Raw genomic sequence first — 17,133 nt, 5'->3', positions numbered from 1 at the left:
GAAAACACTGATTTGCTCTCCTTAGAAAACAATTCTTTTCACCATGATAAATGCTGTTCAGTTTATAAGGATTGCTGACTATGAAACATTGTTAGAAGAAAATGAATTATACTGGCAACTTTTATTGTATTTAATTAGTCCATTCAGTCTGAATAAATGTATCAGTGTATGTAGCATAGGGATTGAGGTAACAAATTCTTTACTTTTTAAGATATTTTCCATCCCCCTTTCTTTTTTCCCAATCATTTTCTCTTTGTCATACATTTTCTCTACAAAATTCTCTATCACCTCCATAATATTTTCTTGTTTGTGTTTCATGTCTCCTTTGCCGTCTTATACTAACCCTTCTCTCATTTTTAGTTATTCTCATAAACAAGACAGCACTCCTATTTCCTTCCTTTCAGAAAAAAAACATTTGTCTATATAACATCATCTTTTTACTTTTTCTCTATTCTTTTCATACATCTGTTTTATTTCCCTTCTTAGTTACTTCCTTGTTCTACCTCTTTGTCACAATTCCATAAAAATTCTTTATAATTAATTTAACTAATTTTCCACTTCTAAATGTATTTTTATATTCATATATTACCCACCAACATGTCCAATTTTTATAAAAATGTCTCATTGTCATATGAGTTTTCTATAATATTTCTTTGTTCTTATAATTTCTTCCACATTTATAAACTCTTCAGTTAATCTCTTTATCCATATTACCTCTTTTATTATTTTGATTTTTTACTATCTTGTTCTTATTCTTCTCATGTCTCAATTTCTCCCTCTTCTTCTTCTTTATTTTCTAAAATAGCTGATCCATTCTCTTCCTGTATATTATCAACCTCATGTTGAACTGTTATTTCTTCTTTAACTACTGCTTCATTGTTTAACCTTTCTTCAGTATTCCCCTCCCCGTATCATCTTCTCTTTCAATAATTTCAGTGGTAATATTTTCTACCATCTGCCTTTCTTCTGAGATTTCCTCTTTATCTTCTTTTTTTAATATGGTGCAGTCAGTCTAGAAGTGTCCAAATTCTTTACATTTTCTACAAATAAGCTTACAGTTTTTTGCTATCTGTACATTCTCATTTGTCATACCTTTGTTTGTTGCAGTTTTGTACAAAATGATTTTCATCTCCACAGAAATTATGATCTTTAAGTTGGCTCCAGTACTAACAAAAAGTGTCATCATTCATAATTACTGTATCTGAAAAATGCTGAATTTTCCTGTCCTTAACAATCATTGTTACACACACTTCACAACCTCTAGTCAATACTTTTCTTTTTCATTCTTTTTCAAACTTTCATGCCAGATAGTGAAATGAAAAGCAGTTTTATTTCATCTTATCCATATTTGAAGCCCTAAATTTCACATTTATATTCCTTTTTAGTTGTAGCTCCAAGTCTCAAGTAAATAATCTTTCCATGGTACTGTATTTCTTTTTTAAGTCTCAGACAAATTTTTTTTCTAGCAAGTTCTTCACAACATTTTGCAGCTCCAAAAATGAATGAGTGTTGTTTAATAATATGAAAGCATAGTGGCAACATTATATTATCCTTATTTTTTGTCTTATTGAATTTGTTTTCCAGCATAGATCACCAGTCTCCATGGACTTTTTTCAGACTCAACACGGGAGCAGTGTCTGATTAAGTGACTTGCTCAAAGTCACACAGTTAGGCATTGGAAGCTGAGGGAATCAAACCTTGCACCACTGGACCACAGGAAACAGCTTATCAACAGCTCTTTAAGCCTCTAAGACACTTGCCAGACAATAATGTCATCCCTGTGCACACTGTTGTCATTTTTACTCTTTATTCTTACCACCGGTCATCTTATCTGTGGCTGTTGAGAAATTGCAAGCCTTTCTCCCCTCTCATTTCCTTCTTCAATTCTTCCTTTCATTGTTGTACCCGCATAACTTCTTTCTTGTAACAAAAAACCTGTTGCAGAGGAAAACCCTTAAAACTGGCTACTCTATCAGTTGAAAATACCTCCATTGTTTTCTGTTCACCAGTTGTTGATTCTGTTTCCAGCCTCTCAGTTCCTTCCACCAGTAATAATCTCTCCACCATGTCATGCCATTGTACTTCCTCTCTTCCTTTGGCTTTGCCTGTTCACCAAATCTACCAGTACCTGTGTCTCCAGTCCTTCAATTCCCAGTTCTGTAACAGTTATTTCATCTCCTTCTCCATCCTTCAGTAAGTTTTCTCCAGCTCCTCTCTCCATCTCTTCTGCACTCTACTCCATCTTGAAATTCCCTGAACTGCAGTAGCAGCCCTCTAGTGCCAACTAGCAGCTCTAGAAAATGCTTCACTTCCTCTCTTCCAAAGAGTAGGGTTCCTTTATTTTACACAACACAAAAACACATTGTTTGCATATTTACAGAATGTACATATTTACAGACACATATATACACATTTCTATTTTTTCATTATTTATCATTTTTCTTATAACACCCTCATTGTCATTCTTCCATAATTAACCCCACTCCTTCTTCCACAACCATAATCTAATTTTTTGCAATATATCTGCCAAAATACATTTCCATTAAAAACAATGGCATTTAGTCTTTCATTTCAAATAAGCCATATTACATAAAATAAACTATCTACCCTTCTTACATATTCTTTCTTCTTGTTCTTATAATATCACTATGTAATCATTTTCATATCTCTGTTGCTTATGATATTAATATTATCAAATTATTTCTCTTCTCATAACTTTTTCCGGAGTTTCACCACTCTTTTACTTTTCAAAAAACATGTTCTGTTGTCTCTTCCTCCCGAAAAATAAATACACTCATTTAGCTTTCTTTTTATACAGCACATTCCCTTTTACTTATTATTACTTAACTTATTATTATTTAACTTATTTATTTACAGTTTCCATAGCAAATCCTGACACTCTACTATGTAGGCATACCAGTTCTTTGTAACTTTAGTCATGTCTTTTGGTAAATTTTCACATGGATTTATATAATAATAATTACATTATTCTACTTTATATTATCAGCTTTTATTTTCCATGTTAGTTTTTTCCTGATAATTTTTAATTTCTTCATTTACATATTCTTTTTTACCTTTTCTTATTATCATCTCCCAGAACTTTTTGTAATAATATTTAAACATTCTCACGATTAATGTCTCATTCTCACTCTTTATCTACTTTAATACTCTATACAAGTTTAAAGAAGCAGAATAAACAAATGGATTTAGTAACCTCAATCCTCCTCCATCTTCACTAATATACCATGCACCTCTTTTCACTAGGTTTAATGTTGAACTCCATATGAAAGAGAACACCAGTTGCACAATTTCCTTTTCATATCTTTGTGGGATCATATAAACATTTGACATATAAATTTTCCCCATTACTATAGAATTCACCAGATAAACCTTTTTCCTGAATGTTAATCTATATGTCCTCCAAAGAAGATATATTTATTTCATTTCTTTTTTCAAACCATTCCATTGCATCATAACTACATTTTCCCACATTTTATCCCTAGCAAAGACACCTCATTCACTGAAAAATGCACATTCCAAAATTTCAACAGATCACCAACCACTGCTTTTATCTTTATTCAAGGTTATTCACAATTTCTTTAAACATCCATTCAGACAAACCAACACATTCCTCATTCAAATACAACTATATCATCTGCATAATTCAGAATTACTGAAATCACCATCTCCTTTTGCATCACTTATCTAACATCTTGCATTTTAAAAGTTACTTCACTCACTATTGCATTCATTATCAGTAGAAACAATATTCCACTCATGGGACATCCTTCTTTTATACCACACTTCATGCATATTTCTTTACTCAGTCACCCATTCACTAGCACTCTCATTGTATTATTTTGATATGCTGGCATATGCGCTCTCTTGATTCTATTACCTATTCCATACTTCTCCACGACATCTTACAAAGCATCATGTCCTACTGTATCAAATGCCTTACTAATATCACATACCATAAACTTCACATCCCTCTTTTTACTTATATCATCCACAATTGCTCTCGTAACCAATAACAATTCTTGACATCCCTTCCCTTTTATACCACACTGTATATACTTTCTTCTATAATATCCCTCATCCTTCCTTCCATTGTTCTCTGTATTATTCTCATAAAAATTATGATCTGTGTTATTTAGTGTGATGGGTCTCCAATTTTTATTTCATTCTTCTCATCTTTCTTCCATATACATTTTAATATTCCTTTACACAACTATTTATAAGCAAATCCTTCTTTCAACCATTCATTCTCTGCATTTACAAAATGCTCTCTTTGTTAACCCACTAATTTCTTGTATAGCCCATACACTATGCCACCTGGGTCTTTTACTGAATCAGCCTTTACTTTCCTACATACTTCATTCAATTCACTAATAGTAATTTATTTTTCAAACTCTTCTTACTTTCCTTATCTTGTACATATTTTGTATATGAAATACCACAATACTCATAATTTGCTGTTGTGTTCTTTTTACCTTTTCTTTTATATTTTTCTTTTCCCTCATTATACTACTATCCTCCTTTATTATTTTACGTAAATATGCAGATACTTCTTCCCTTCTCCTTTGCAAATAATATTTCTGCTTAAACAGTAATACCTTATTTTTTCTTGATTTATTTTATATATTTCTTTTTTTCCACATCATAATAATCTCTTGTATTATTTTCTAAATGTTATAATACATTTCTATGTATTTTCCCATACTTCACTTTCTCTTTCATTCTTACATCTTGTCATTGAAAAATAAAACACTTTTTATATTTCTTTTTAAATTCAATTCACCATTCAGACTAGTTTTTATACCAGTCTTTCATGGTTATACGATCCTTCCATAACAGCAATCCTTCCACTCTCCAGTTTCATCTTATAATCTCTCAATCTTTTTATTCTCTTTTCTATTTTAATATACTCCCTTTCTTCCATCACCTCCATCCATATTGTTAAATTATCTGAAAAATCTGTCATAACTCTATCATCATCTGCTATCCCCAAATCTTCCGATAATACAAAATAATCATTTTCAGATCCAAGTTCCCCCTTCTATAAGCCCATTGACTTTTGTTCAACACAGTTAATTTACCACATTTTATCACTTCTTGTATTTTTTACATCTTTCCCTTTCTTATTAAATGTTCCCCTTAAATCACAATTAAAGTCTCCCACAACTATAATTTTCATGTTAACCACTACACAGCCTAATATTTCAGGAAACAGATTCTTCTTTCCTTGCTAGTTATATATGCATATAATTTAATAATTCTATAAACATGTTCTCTCCAACCCATATCCACAACAATTAACCTTCCCATCATTACTAAGTTACATCTAGCATTTTCACTGATATTTGCACAACACAGCCTTTTTAGAGCAACATTCACTTCTTAAGTTCCATATTATATTTTCACCTCACAATTTTTTTCTGTTTGCAGTCTTTCTTCACTTGCCAGGAATCTTACATCTGCTAACATAATAATATCTACATTACACTTACCACATCATTCCAGTATCCCTATTCTTCTTACAGTGTTAATAATACTGCTCACATTTACTGAAAGTACTCTAAAGTTGTTGCTTTTCCTTCTTTTTAAGTTTAGGGAAAATATTTTTAAGTTTTTCATTTTCTTATTTTTACTCTTTCCTCAACTGAATATTTTTCCTGGGTTCATGTACAAATAATCCTCGATCCTCAGAAACTGATTTTTTTCACACTGGCTAGAACTTCAAAAATATATTAGCATCAATCCCTTCATCTGATTAGTCTCTATTTCTCCCTCCTCATTTCCCCTCCATATTTTGTTCTTCTTCTACATCTTCTTCTTCAACTAGTTCACCCTCTCTCCCAGGCTGTTGATGTCCTAAATGTATGTTTACTTCCCTTTCCCCTTCTTTTTCATTATTAACTTGTTTGCTCTTGACATTCTATCCAAAAGTGTCCCTTTTTTATACAATCTGCATTCAGGCACACTCCGTCTTTGTGTATGTCCTTCCTCCCTGCACTGGGATGGCAAGCGTATCTTAATGCCCCTCTATGACCAGTTACAAAAATAATACATGGGAAGTAGTTCACAGGCACACTCCGTCTTTGTGTATGTCCTTCCTCCCTGCACTGGGATGGCAAGCGTATCTTAATGCCCCTCTATGACCAGTTACAAAAATAATACATGGGAAGTAGTTCACAGGCACACTCCGTCTTTGTGTATGTCCTTCCTCCCTGCACTGGGATGGCAAGCGTATCTTAATGCCCCTCTATGACCAGTTACAAAAATAATACATGGGAAGTAGTTCACAGGCACACTCTGTCTTTGTGTATGCCCTTCCTCCCTGCACTGGGATGGCAAGCATATCTTAATGCCCCTCTATGACCAGCTACTAAAATAATACATGACAATTATTTCACCATTTTTTTCTCATTTCAAAATGACTTCCAACCTGCACCCTCCATTTCATTAGTTTATCTCATCTCTAACTTCACAGTATTTTCAACTGTTTCACACAGAAACTGCATGCATTTTTAACATTGTCTTCTTACAGTTCATCGGTTCTAAACTGCAAAGTAACATTTTGTAAACATTTATGTTACTGCCAGAAAACAAATACTTATTCCATGGATAAATGCCCTTCTTTTAGTTACACAGTTCCAGCAATTTCATCATCATCTCATCAATTTGAAATATTGAATCACAAAAAGTCTCTATTCCAATATGTGCAAAAAAAGTTATTTCTTGAGCTTTAACACTCAGAACAGTTACCAATTTGTCCTATACATAATATCTGCCTATTACAGTGTCATTTTTTTATTCCTGTTCTTACAGTTGGTCTTCTCTTCTTTTTAAAAAACAAATTTACTTAGAGTTTGTTGCTGACCTCCTTTGTTTTACCTGGTGTCACTGTTGCATAATGATTGGCTTACAATAGAAGCTCCCAACACTACTTCCTGTATAAACCTACATGGGTTTGAGCAGCTAATCACAACCCCAACCTACATTAATAAATCTCACCTACCTAGCTCTCTTCTTGACTGGATATTGGTCTCCCACCCTCAAAACTATCATAACTCCCAAACCCTTCCAAATGCCCTCAGTGACCACTGCCCTATAACAGTTACCAGACATACTCCCCACCTTACCAAACCTAACAAATTTATTACCACCCGCTCACTTTATCATTTCTGTCCTAACTCCTTTATTCGCCAACTCGCCAAAATTAACTGGTCTTACTTCACCACTCTTCCTTTAGATGAAGCTGCCCACTCCTTCAACACTACATTCCTAAACATTCTTAACTCCCTTGCTCCTCTTCGCACAATTAAAATCAAATCTAATACTGCTCTCTGGCTCACTAAATCTACCAGAACCATCATGAAAGACCGGGATAGGATTTGGAAAATGTGGACTAAAACTAGGACCCCTTCTCTTCTTCAGAAATATAAAGAACTCAGAAATAAAATAAAAAAAAATTATCCATTATGACAGAATAAACTTCTATGCCAATCCTCACTCTACTCTTAAATCAGACCCAAAGAAATTCTGGAGCTCTGTTAAACAGACTTTTCATCCAGGAAACCCTTCCTCTCCTAACCCATGCCCCAGTACAGTACAACACCTGAAGACATAGCCAACATATTTAACAATTATTTTATAAACTCAGTAACCTCCATAATAAATTCTCTCCCCACCAGAAACAACACTAGCACCCCCACAAACTCTATACCTCTTTCAAACCATCCTAACTCCTTCTCCCTAAAAGCAGTATCAACTATGTAAAGTCATTACTCTCCAAACTTAAACCTTGCTCCCCATATGTTGACAAGCTACCCTTTTATGTCCTGCAGATTGCCTCTGAACCTCTTGCCTATCCTGTATCCATCTTAATCAACCGATCCATTTCTGAATCCTATGTCCCCACTGTGTGGAAGAATTTCTTTACTCTACCCATTCACAAAGGGGGCAACTCCTCAGACATATCCAACTTCAGACCGATTGCCATACTCTCTCCACTCTCAAAAATCCTAGAGAAATGCATTCACAAGCAGGTAATGCATTACCTTCACCAGGAAAACCTTCTCACACTCAAACAGCATGGTTTCCATCCCAAGCATAGTACAACTACTGCACTCATATCATTCATCAACATAGTCTCCCTAGCTCGTGATAACAATAAACTTGTCTCATGCCTATTCCTTGACCTTTCTAAAGCCTTTGACACTGTCTCTCACCCACTCCTCCTAGATAAACTCACTAACTTACATTTCTCTCCTCCTACTATCTCCTGATTCTCCAGCTATCTCTCAACCTGCCAGCAATCAGTTAAATGGCTCTCTGTGCTATCCTCCCCTCTCACTGCACAAATGGGAGTCCCTCAAGGGTCCATACTTGGGCTACTACTGTTTAATATTTTTACCAACTTGATCTACTCCTCTTGTTCCCAGTCATCTCTTGTGCAATATGCTGATGACTCAACTGTTATAACCATTGCTGACAACCCAACTGACCTCCACTCAACTACCTAGGCATCCTTCCACACCATTGAGACTTGGCTTAGTGATAACAAACTAATACTTAATCCAAAAAAAACTAAGCTCCTACTCTTCCTCCCTAAAAACATCACCACACTCAAAAGTATATTTACCATCTTATCCTGCAACAACACTATCATCTCAGCTGAATCTAGTACTAAATTGCTAGGTGTTACAATAGATGATCAGCTTAAGTTTGATGTCCATATTTACTAACTTGGTAAAAAGAACTCATCAGAAACTTGGACACCTTTTCCGTAGCAAGAAATACTTAACTAATACTGCCGGAATAACTCTCTCCCAGGCTTTATTACTCCCAACACTCCTGTACATCTGCCACATATTCACAAACCTAAATTCTACACTTATTTCCAAGCTTGAAACTACCTATAATAAGATCGCCAGATTTGCAGCTAATCAAACCTACAAGTCACACCACTGCTTAGCAACACAGCAACTAGACTGGCTAGAATTCCCTCAGCTGCTCCAACTATACCAACTACAAATCATCCACTCTATCCTCTATCTACCCTCCTTCTGCCCCAGCCTCTCCACTATCATATCCAAATATTCCCCTGCTAGGATGCTACACAGCTCAAATCAAGAATTATTAGACATCTACAAACCCAAAACCAAAATAGGCTGCCTTCTCTATAACTATAACCCAGCTATATCCTGGAACCAACTCCCCTTGGAAATAAAATCCCTCCAGCATAGCAAAAGTTTCAAATTAGCCACAAGGAAATACCTAAAATCAAAATGGTCTTGCCACTGTAGCCAACCACCCTGAAACCACCATCCTTTCTCCTATTTCACCACCTCACTCTTAATGTATCTCTAACACTATTCCCCTGCCTCTTCTACCTCTTCCCTTCCTCTATCTCCAACTACTCTTAATTCTTACAGTCTCAAAAAAACCTACCTGTCTAGTCTGTCTCCTATACTCTACCTCCCCTACATCTCCTACTAGCCATTCCTACCTTTCTTGTTTCCAAACTCCTATACAACTAGATCCTACCCACTTTAAATAAGCATCTGCCTAACTATTAACTCATTTTGCTCTAAGCAGCTAAAATAATATTGTAACTAGTCACATTTTCTTTTGCTAATTGCTTAAAACCTTGTTTGTAACAACTCACATACTTGTCTGCCAATTGTTAATACTCTGTATAATTGAATTGCCTGAGAAACTTTTTTTTTTCTCTCCAGGTCTCTGCTTGGAAGATCCTTTAGCTGATTGTTACTACTATGTTACAAAAATTTAATAAATTGTTTTCTAGTCCAGAGGAGCTTTTCTCCCCGGGTCTCTGCTGAAAATGAGCCAAAGGCTCAGCCAGACTAACCCAGTTAACAAATGTAAAATAAATAAATAAAATAAATAATAAATAAGTGTTAGTTACTGCATTATCTGCTGCCACAAAACCAGACACCTTCTCAGTTTGTCGCTGCGTTCTTCTTTTACTTCCTGTCACTGCTGCATACGTTTAAACTGCTGCATTCTTTGTTGGTACACTACCTGCTTCCTTTTCCACATTACTGTCATTAGCACTTCCGAAAAAGTTATCTCCATCTCACCCCTTGAAACAGCATAACCATCACCTGCATCATCCTGCTCCGTTGTTTTTAACAGAACATCATCTGTAAGCCCTCTTTAGGCTGATTCTATTATCTGCACTGCAAGCTCATTTACTCCTTTCTCCATGGAGACAGCTAAACACAGCTCATTTGTAACATCCACTACACAGGAATCTTTATTTGCATTCTGACACTTGATATTCTCAATTTCCACCTCCAAACTATCCATAGCTTTTCTCTCCTCCGCCACGATGCTGCTTCCCTTAGGTCTCTTCCTGGCTGCTGTGGGAACCCACCAGTGCCATCTAGCAGCTCCAGGTGTAAAGGAAGTTCCCTGTTGCTCTGGATAAATTTCCCCCTGTTCACTATGAACTCCACCTTGGGTCTCCCCTGAAAACAAGACAATGGCCTAGTGAGACTAATCTGGTCAGCAAAGTGTAAATAAAATAAAAATACTGATAAAAAATACACTCCACAGCTTTACAGATCACACTCCTAAGGCTGATAAGCCTGTAATTTCCAAGGTGTGTGGTGGGTCACCACCATAGTGGCCCACCAGAAGTTGGAAACATAGCGTGTAGCTAATATTACTTTTTACAGTTTAAGGAAAGGCTTGGCAAGTGCATTTTTGACGCTGCTTATCATGGAACCTAGTATGTTGTCAGTACCGATAAATGAAGTATTTTGATCTTTGAGAGTACCTTAAGAGCATGTCTCTTTGTGATGGTAGGGGAAGGGAGGGATTCTGGAGTGAGTGCAGTTGTGATGGGAGTTTTAGGGGGGGATGTATGTAGTAAAATTGCTGGCAGGTATATTTGTGATTTCATTTGGATTGAAGAGGGGAACCGCACTGTAGAAAAGTTCAGAAAATGCTGAGTATTATATTTTCTACTATAACTAAAGAATGACTTTACTGGTGATTTTCAGTTTCTTGTTGAGATATTTTTGTTACACTTTCCTCATTCTGAGGTGTTCTTCACCTCACTTTGGGTTTTAAGGAGTTTCTTCCTTTTCTCCAACACAAACTGATACCGTGTACAAGGGAGCCATTATACAGATAAAATACATATGCACTTCGATGAACTCACTTCAGCACAAACCACCAATGAAAATAAACCACAAAGGGTCTACTTTAAAATTTATTCAAGTGTAATATAATAAAGTAGCAAAATACAGTTGCGGTTAAGTGCTTTCATCCAGCACACTCAGGATTTCATCAGAACTGCATTTGAAGTAAATCTTTGGACTTATATACCTTCCCAGTCTCTTAATTAGTATAATTAAATCACCCTAATTATTGCACGGTATTGGCTTATGTTGTGAACTTTGGGCTAGATTTGTATACTGTGTGTAGGAACCCGTAGGCACATCATCTCTATTTTTTTGTGTTTCTGTTGATTGCCTTCACCTCATTTGTTTCTGGGTTTTAGTTTCTTCCTTTTGCTATAAAGTTTATGCTGACAGATCACAAAAGGATTTATTTTAAAATTTTGAATCTCTTAATCCTATGTTCTAGGTTTTTGGCTCCCTGACTAGACAGATGCATACCACATCATTAGTAGAGGGTTATGGTCTGAAGGTGTTTCCGTGTTACTGTTGCAGTTCAAATTCTCACGTGCTCTGCAATAAATGAAACCTGATATCTTAAAAGACTGCTTTGTTTTACTGTCTGATACTACCAGAATTTTAAAGGACCATATCACTTAAATTTCTCAGACCTTTGGGTCAACTATCCTGGCTTATTATTATGTAAGTTTATGGCTTAAACTGGGTGTTGTTATTCAAACTTCCACCAACTCACAATTGATCCAGCATGGGTACACCATGTTAACAACTGGTGCAAGGATAACAGTCTCAAATGATGTGATTACATGTAGTATAGTTAATTTTGGTTAACAAAACATTCCCCCTACCATACAGGTGACATCCTCCTCCAGACACTGTTAAAAGTGGTCTAGGCATTCTTGTTGATAACTCTATATTCTGACTATCGTGTCTCTGTAGTAATTCTAATTTTCAAAGGCATCTCCTCTAGATCTAAAGACTTCTTAACTTCCATTTACAAGTAGCTCACCTAAACCATTATTGAATATAATGCTCCTTTTGACATGTATTTGTCTAAACAGATCACTCAACTTGTGAGAGATTTCAGAGATTCATAGTAGAAAAGATCAACCTCAAAAATTGTACTTATCAGGACAGACTGGGAGGACTATATCTATATACTTGTATAGACTCCTCTGTGGAGATCTGTGTCTATAATTCTGAGCCTTAAACAAATCTATCCCTGCTAAACTTTCTACTCTTTGCAGAACAAATGGCTTCTCAAATAGCTGGTTAAAAGAAATAAACCTTTGTCAATAGGTAAATAAGTCATGTTGTCATGACAGATTCAACACCCAATGTATACCCCATGTTTGGAACAAACTTCCACAACACATCAAGTGGAGTAGTACCCTTGCCATCTTGAAGGTAGACTTGGATAATTGGATGGGCAGCCTCTAATTCTCTCCTGGCCTATCTTGTCTTGGCCTCCTTGAAGCTGGAGGGAACCTTTGAATATGGGTTATTGGCTAGACTTGTAATGGCCTGCAGACTGATTGTCTTGTACTGACCTATGAACTTCTAACAGAAATATCCTTGGTAATCTGATTTTCATTCATTTTTTAACAGCTGATCAGCTTTCACCTGCATCAGATTACATGCCTGTGAAATGCTGTTTGAATCTCACCTACAAAGAAGCCTTATCATGAATCGTGTTAACAAAGTGACACTAAATTGTGTGTGTATGTATATGATTTACCCTTGTCCTTATTGCCTGAATCATCATGACTGAAAATGGCATGAAAAGGAACAGTTTGCCAACCTATTCAACAAGTAAACTAATTCAGATGAGTAAGGATAACAAGTGTTGTCAATTCTGCTCTCCCTTAACCCTGAATAGGATAAAGTGGTACTGGGAAATGAAAGAATGAATATTGCATTCAGTGATGGTAACCTCACATATTCCATACCTCATTCCTCTTTTTTTATTTAATTATTTATTTATTTTAACTCCGACTCCATCCCTCAGCCTCAGCCATTAAAATAAAAAAATATTTCATATGACGTATATGTCCATATCTTCCATTCTTAAAAAAGAAATAATGTTGTTGTGCCTTTTGGCTTTTCCCGGTTAGGGGTCACCACAGCGGAACTCCGGTCTGCTAATGATTGGCACTAGATTTTTACATGCCGAGTTGCCAGCCCTGACGCACAACCTTCAACGAAGGTACGTCCATTCACGCATGTCTCCACACAGAAGACGCTCTAGCTGAGAATCGAACAGGACAACGTCTTATTGTGAGGTGACAATGCTACCGCAGCACCACCACCGCAGTTAATAATTAAATTAAAAAAAAAAAAAAGATCATTGATGTAGGTTGGTGATTATGATGCTTTCCTTAAAAACACAAGATGCAAGGTTTGATTCTCACCTTGGATAGCAGGAGGGCTAGGCTTAACAAAGCCTCCTGGTGTCCTTAACTTAGTAATCACCTATAAAAACTAAAATTTATTATCAAGAAAAACTTGTTGGTCTAGGGTATGATTCTCGCTTGGAGTTTAAGAGGTCTTGGGTTCAAATCTCAGACAAACCAAGTGTTTAGAGAGGGTTGGCATAATGGTTAAGATGGTTTACTTCACAGACACAAGGTACAGAGTTTGATTCTCACCTTTAAGAAATTGGCGAGGCTTAAAATAACCCAAAAAGACAACTTGCCCAGTTCTTACCTATAATCCATTACAAAACAAACAACTTTATTCTAACCCTTTCTTTTTTCGTTATTTCTAGTAGTACCCTTATTTTTCTTTCTAGTAGTAGGCAGTGTGGGCTCCCTACTGAAATCTCATGACTCATATTGCAGAGTCCCGACAAACACACACACACACACACACACACACACACACACACACACACACACACACACACACACACACACACACACACACACACACACACACACACACATACACACACACACACACACACACACAGACACAAAAATTACTGAAAATAGAGGAAAAGAACAAATATTGGACATTGCTTCTCCTTAAACTTGTTTTTCATAGAGGGCAAGTCCCCCTGCACCTCAAGATGTGGGGGGCAAGCCCCCCTCTGAATTCATACATACTAACTGCTGGTTCACCATTCTTTGCATAAAAAGGAATATTCTGAGAAATGGTAGTCTAAAACTTGGTGTATTAGTATGTATGCCCTGATTTTCAGCAATTCTATCTCCACATCTCAGGACTTGCCAATGTGGGCCCCTAGATTTAAATGGTTACCTCCAGGGTATGTTGCTTCATGTTCTTCTACATAGCGTAACCTTTCCATTTTCTAATATTTTATGACTGGTATTCAATGTACATTGTTGAGACCTACTTTATGAGTGTAGAAATAACTGTTTAGGCATGAGCTAATTAAGCAATAACTGATGATGTGGTATGGTATATTGAAGATTTACCCACAGTTGGTGTGATTAAATAAAGCTAACCGTGGGTAAATTTCAATATACCACAACCATGGAGTCGGTTATTGCTATTATACAATGAGATTATTTAAGAAAAAAAATACTTACTTTTCTTAAATAATGTCTTTGTATAATGGCGCCGTACTGTTCTTCTGTGGCTGGTGGTATCCTGCTGCCTTGTTTTGATGTATTGCGCATGCGTATGGGACATGCGTTCCCACGTATACCCAGTACATCAGTGCTTTGAAAAGGGAGCAACAGAGAAAAGAAAGTCTCTGTTGCTCAGTTTTTGCTTTCTTTTTTTTTTTTTTTTTTTTTTTATTAAAAAAAAAGTTTGGGCTACTTTAGGGGTAGGAAAGAGACAGAATGGAGGAAATGCAAAGAAAATCAGGTAAGTGTCTTTAGTTTTAAATAACGTACCTGATTTTCTTTGTATTTCCTCCACGCTGCCTCTCTGGTATGTCCGGAGTCCGGATTTTACATTTTTTTTAGTTTTTATTGAAAAAAAAAAAGTTATAGAATATACAAATGGAAAGAAGTCCGGGTGACCTGACCTTTTTTCCGTTGGTATATTCTGGGATTTACAACAGGCATTCTGGTTGGGCTGGCCAATCAGCGTGCACGTTTTGGAATATTAATGGCCAGTCATTGTATAATAATCGTTGCTACCACAGTTAATTTTTAAAGAAAATCAGTTAGTAACTACTTTTCGGGATATGGCAGCACACTTTGTGATGTAAAAATTACCAGCAATCACATTTATGAAGTATAGAACAAATAGCTATATTAAGAAACTACAAAGGACATTTGTATATGAGAATAATATCTTAGTTAAACTGAGAAACATGGTGGTACAGAAATTAATGATGCTGCCTTTTAGCTGCATGGTTCAATCCTGGCCTTTGGATACTATTTGGGTTGAATATGCCTGTTCTCTCCACATCCTTGAAAGTTTTCTCTCTGTGCACCACTTTCCCTGCCTTTCCAAAAGACACCCTGTCTAGGTTGACTGATTACTCTGATAAACTGTCACTAAGCTTGAATTATGAAGTTTTCCATTTTGAATCTTACCTATAAAGAAGTCTTAGCCCTGAATAGTGTCGACAAACTGACAATAATTGCTGCTCCCAGATGTCCAAAACAGCAATTTCTGTACAGTTACTCTTAAATTTTACTACTGGCATTTTTCAACCCTACCTGGACTGCTTTGTGACATCTTAAAATGATTTTTCATCTGTTATATTTCTAAGGTAAATGATAAATATATGTAATGGAAATATTGTTAGATGGATCATTTAGGATCATCCTCCATCCATTTTATATGGTAGTCTAGGGATGGACAGTATTTTCTAATTAATTTGATCATTTAAAACATAAAATATTCACTATATCCAAATACTTGTTTCCAGGGGCAAACTAGGAGAAGGGAGTTGAGTAAGTATTGTGTTCTGTAGCACAGTATAGTTTATGGAGTTCAAACTCAGGCCTGTCTGGCAGATGAACCAAATAAATTAATTTACATCTTGCTAATATGACATCCTAGTTATACCATCATGTACAGCACCTGTTGTTCTGTGGTGTAGTGACAATTAAAAACAGAAAATATTTAATAATCTAAGGAGACTTATGCTCTGACCTCAGCCAAGGCAGACTGCCATCTCCTAAGCTCTGGCCTGCACTTGTAGGAAGAAAGACAGTTATGTCTGACAATAGTACACACTGCAACATTCCTGCGTGTCTGCTTCTGTATCATACCTGTAGTATCAGAAATTATCCTTTCTGAATGGACTGGCTAAAGGAAAAAACATATAGAACGTGTGTACCTCTTCCTCGGGTTTTTCTTCATTGTCAGGTGTTGGCTCTTCCTGTACATTCAGATGTAGCCTGGTGTTGGCAGGATGTTTTCTTCGGATGGAACCCCGGGATTCATCTGTGATACACTGAATCTACAATTAAATAAATCAGCATGTCTGCATGATAATGAACATTATCAACCCATTTAGAAGTCATTATGTTAAACACCTCTAAGATAAGGAGTTAAACAATATACAGTTTTATATTGATTTCTTCTGTGCAGCAATAGTTAGAGGTGAAGCATTAGAATTTGTTAGTCATCATGTCCTTTCTTTAAAAAAATATAATCATTTTGCAGTTTAAGGTAAAAAAATGCAAACTCGCACCAATATTAAATAAGTCCACAACATTTTGATTGCTATTATTAACTGCCATTCTTTCATAAGGCATTAAGTCAAAAAAGTCAGGACTGTATCAGAAATATGTATATGATATGGTTAACATTTGTGAGTATAATATCATGCACAGTATTAGTACTTGTTGATATGATTATTTGCTGTTCTGAAATTATATTATACTCAAGTCCTGTGCAATTTCCTGTCACATTTCTCTGTCTCTTGTATCTCAGGACAGTTAAAACTGTTCATGTTACAAAGAATTATGACTGGTTCTCTGATCATAACCATTACTTATGTACTCTCAAAACAGAGTCTGAAATT

At 35.9% G+C, this 17,133-nt stretch overlaps 1 protein-coding gene across 1 annotated transcript in view; it reads right to left on the bottom strand.

Annotated features, from left to right (window-relative positions):
• The window catches only part of SLC12A5 (solute carrier family 12 member 5), a 1,753,644-nt gene that overhangs the window by 71,887 nt on the left and 1,664,624 nt on the right, over positions 1–17,133 (bottom strand). Inside the window, exon 22 of the mRNA XM_044090243.1 lies at positions 16,444–16,566. Coding sequence (XP_043946178.1) covers positions 16,444–16,566 — 123 coding nt within the window. The remainder of the gene's footprint in view (positions 1–16,443; positions 16,567–17,133) is intronic.

The sequence above is a fragment of the Protopterus annectens genome, chromosome 12.part0 (genome assembly GCF_019279795.1).
Source record: "Protopterus annectens isolate FY-2018-M chromosome 12.part0, PAN1.0, whole genome shotgun sequence".
Lineage (NCBI taxonomy): Eukaryota > Metazoa > Chordata > Ceratodontiformes > Protopteridae > Protopterus > Protopterus annectens.
Note: the sequence above shows the minus strand (reverse complement) of the source record. Positions and strands in the feature narration are given on the sequence as shown.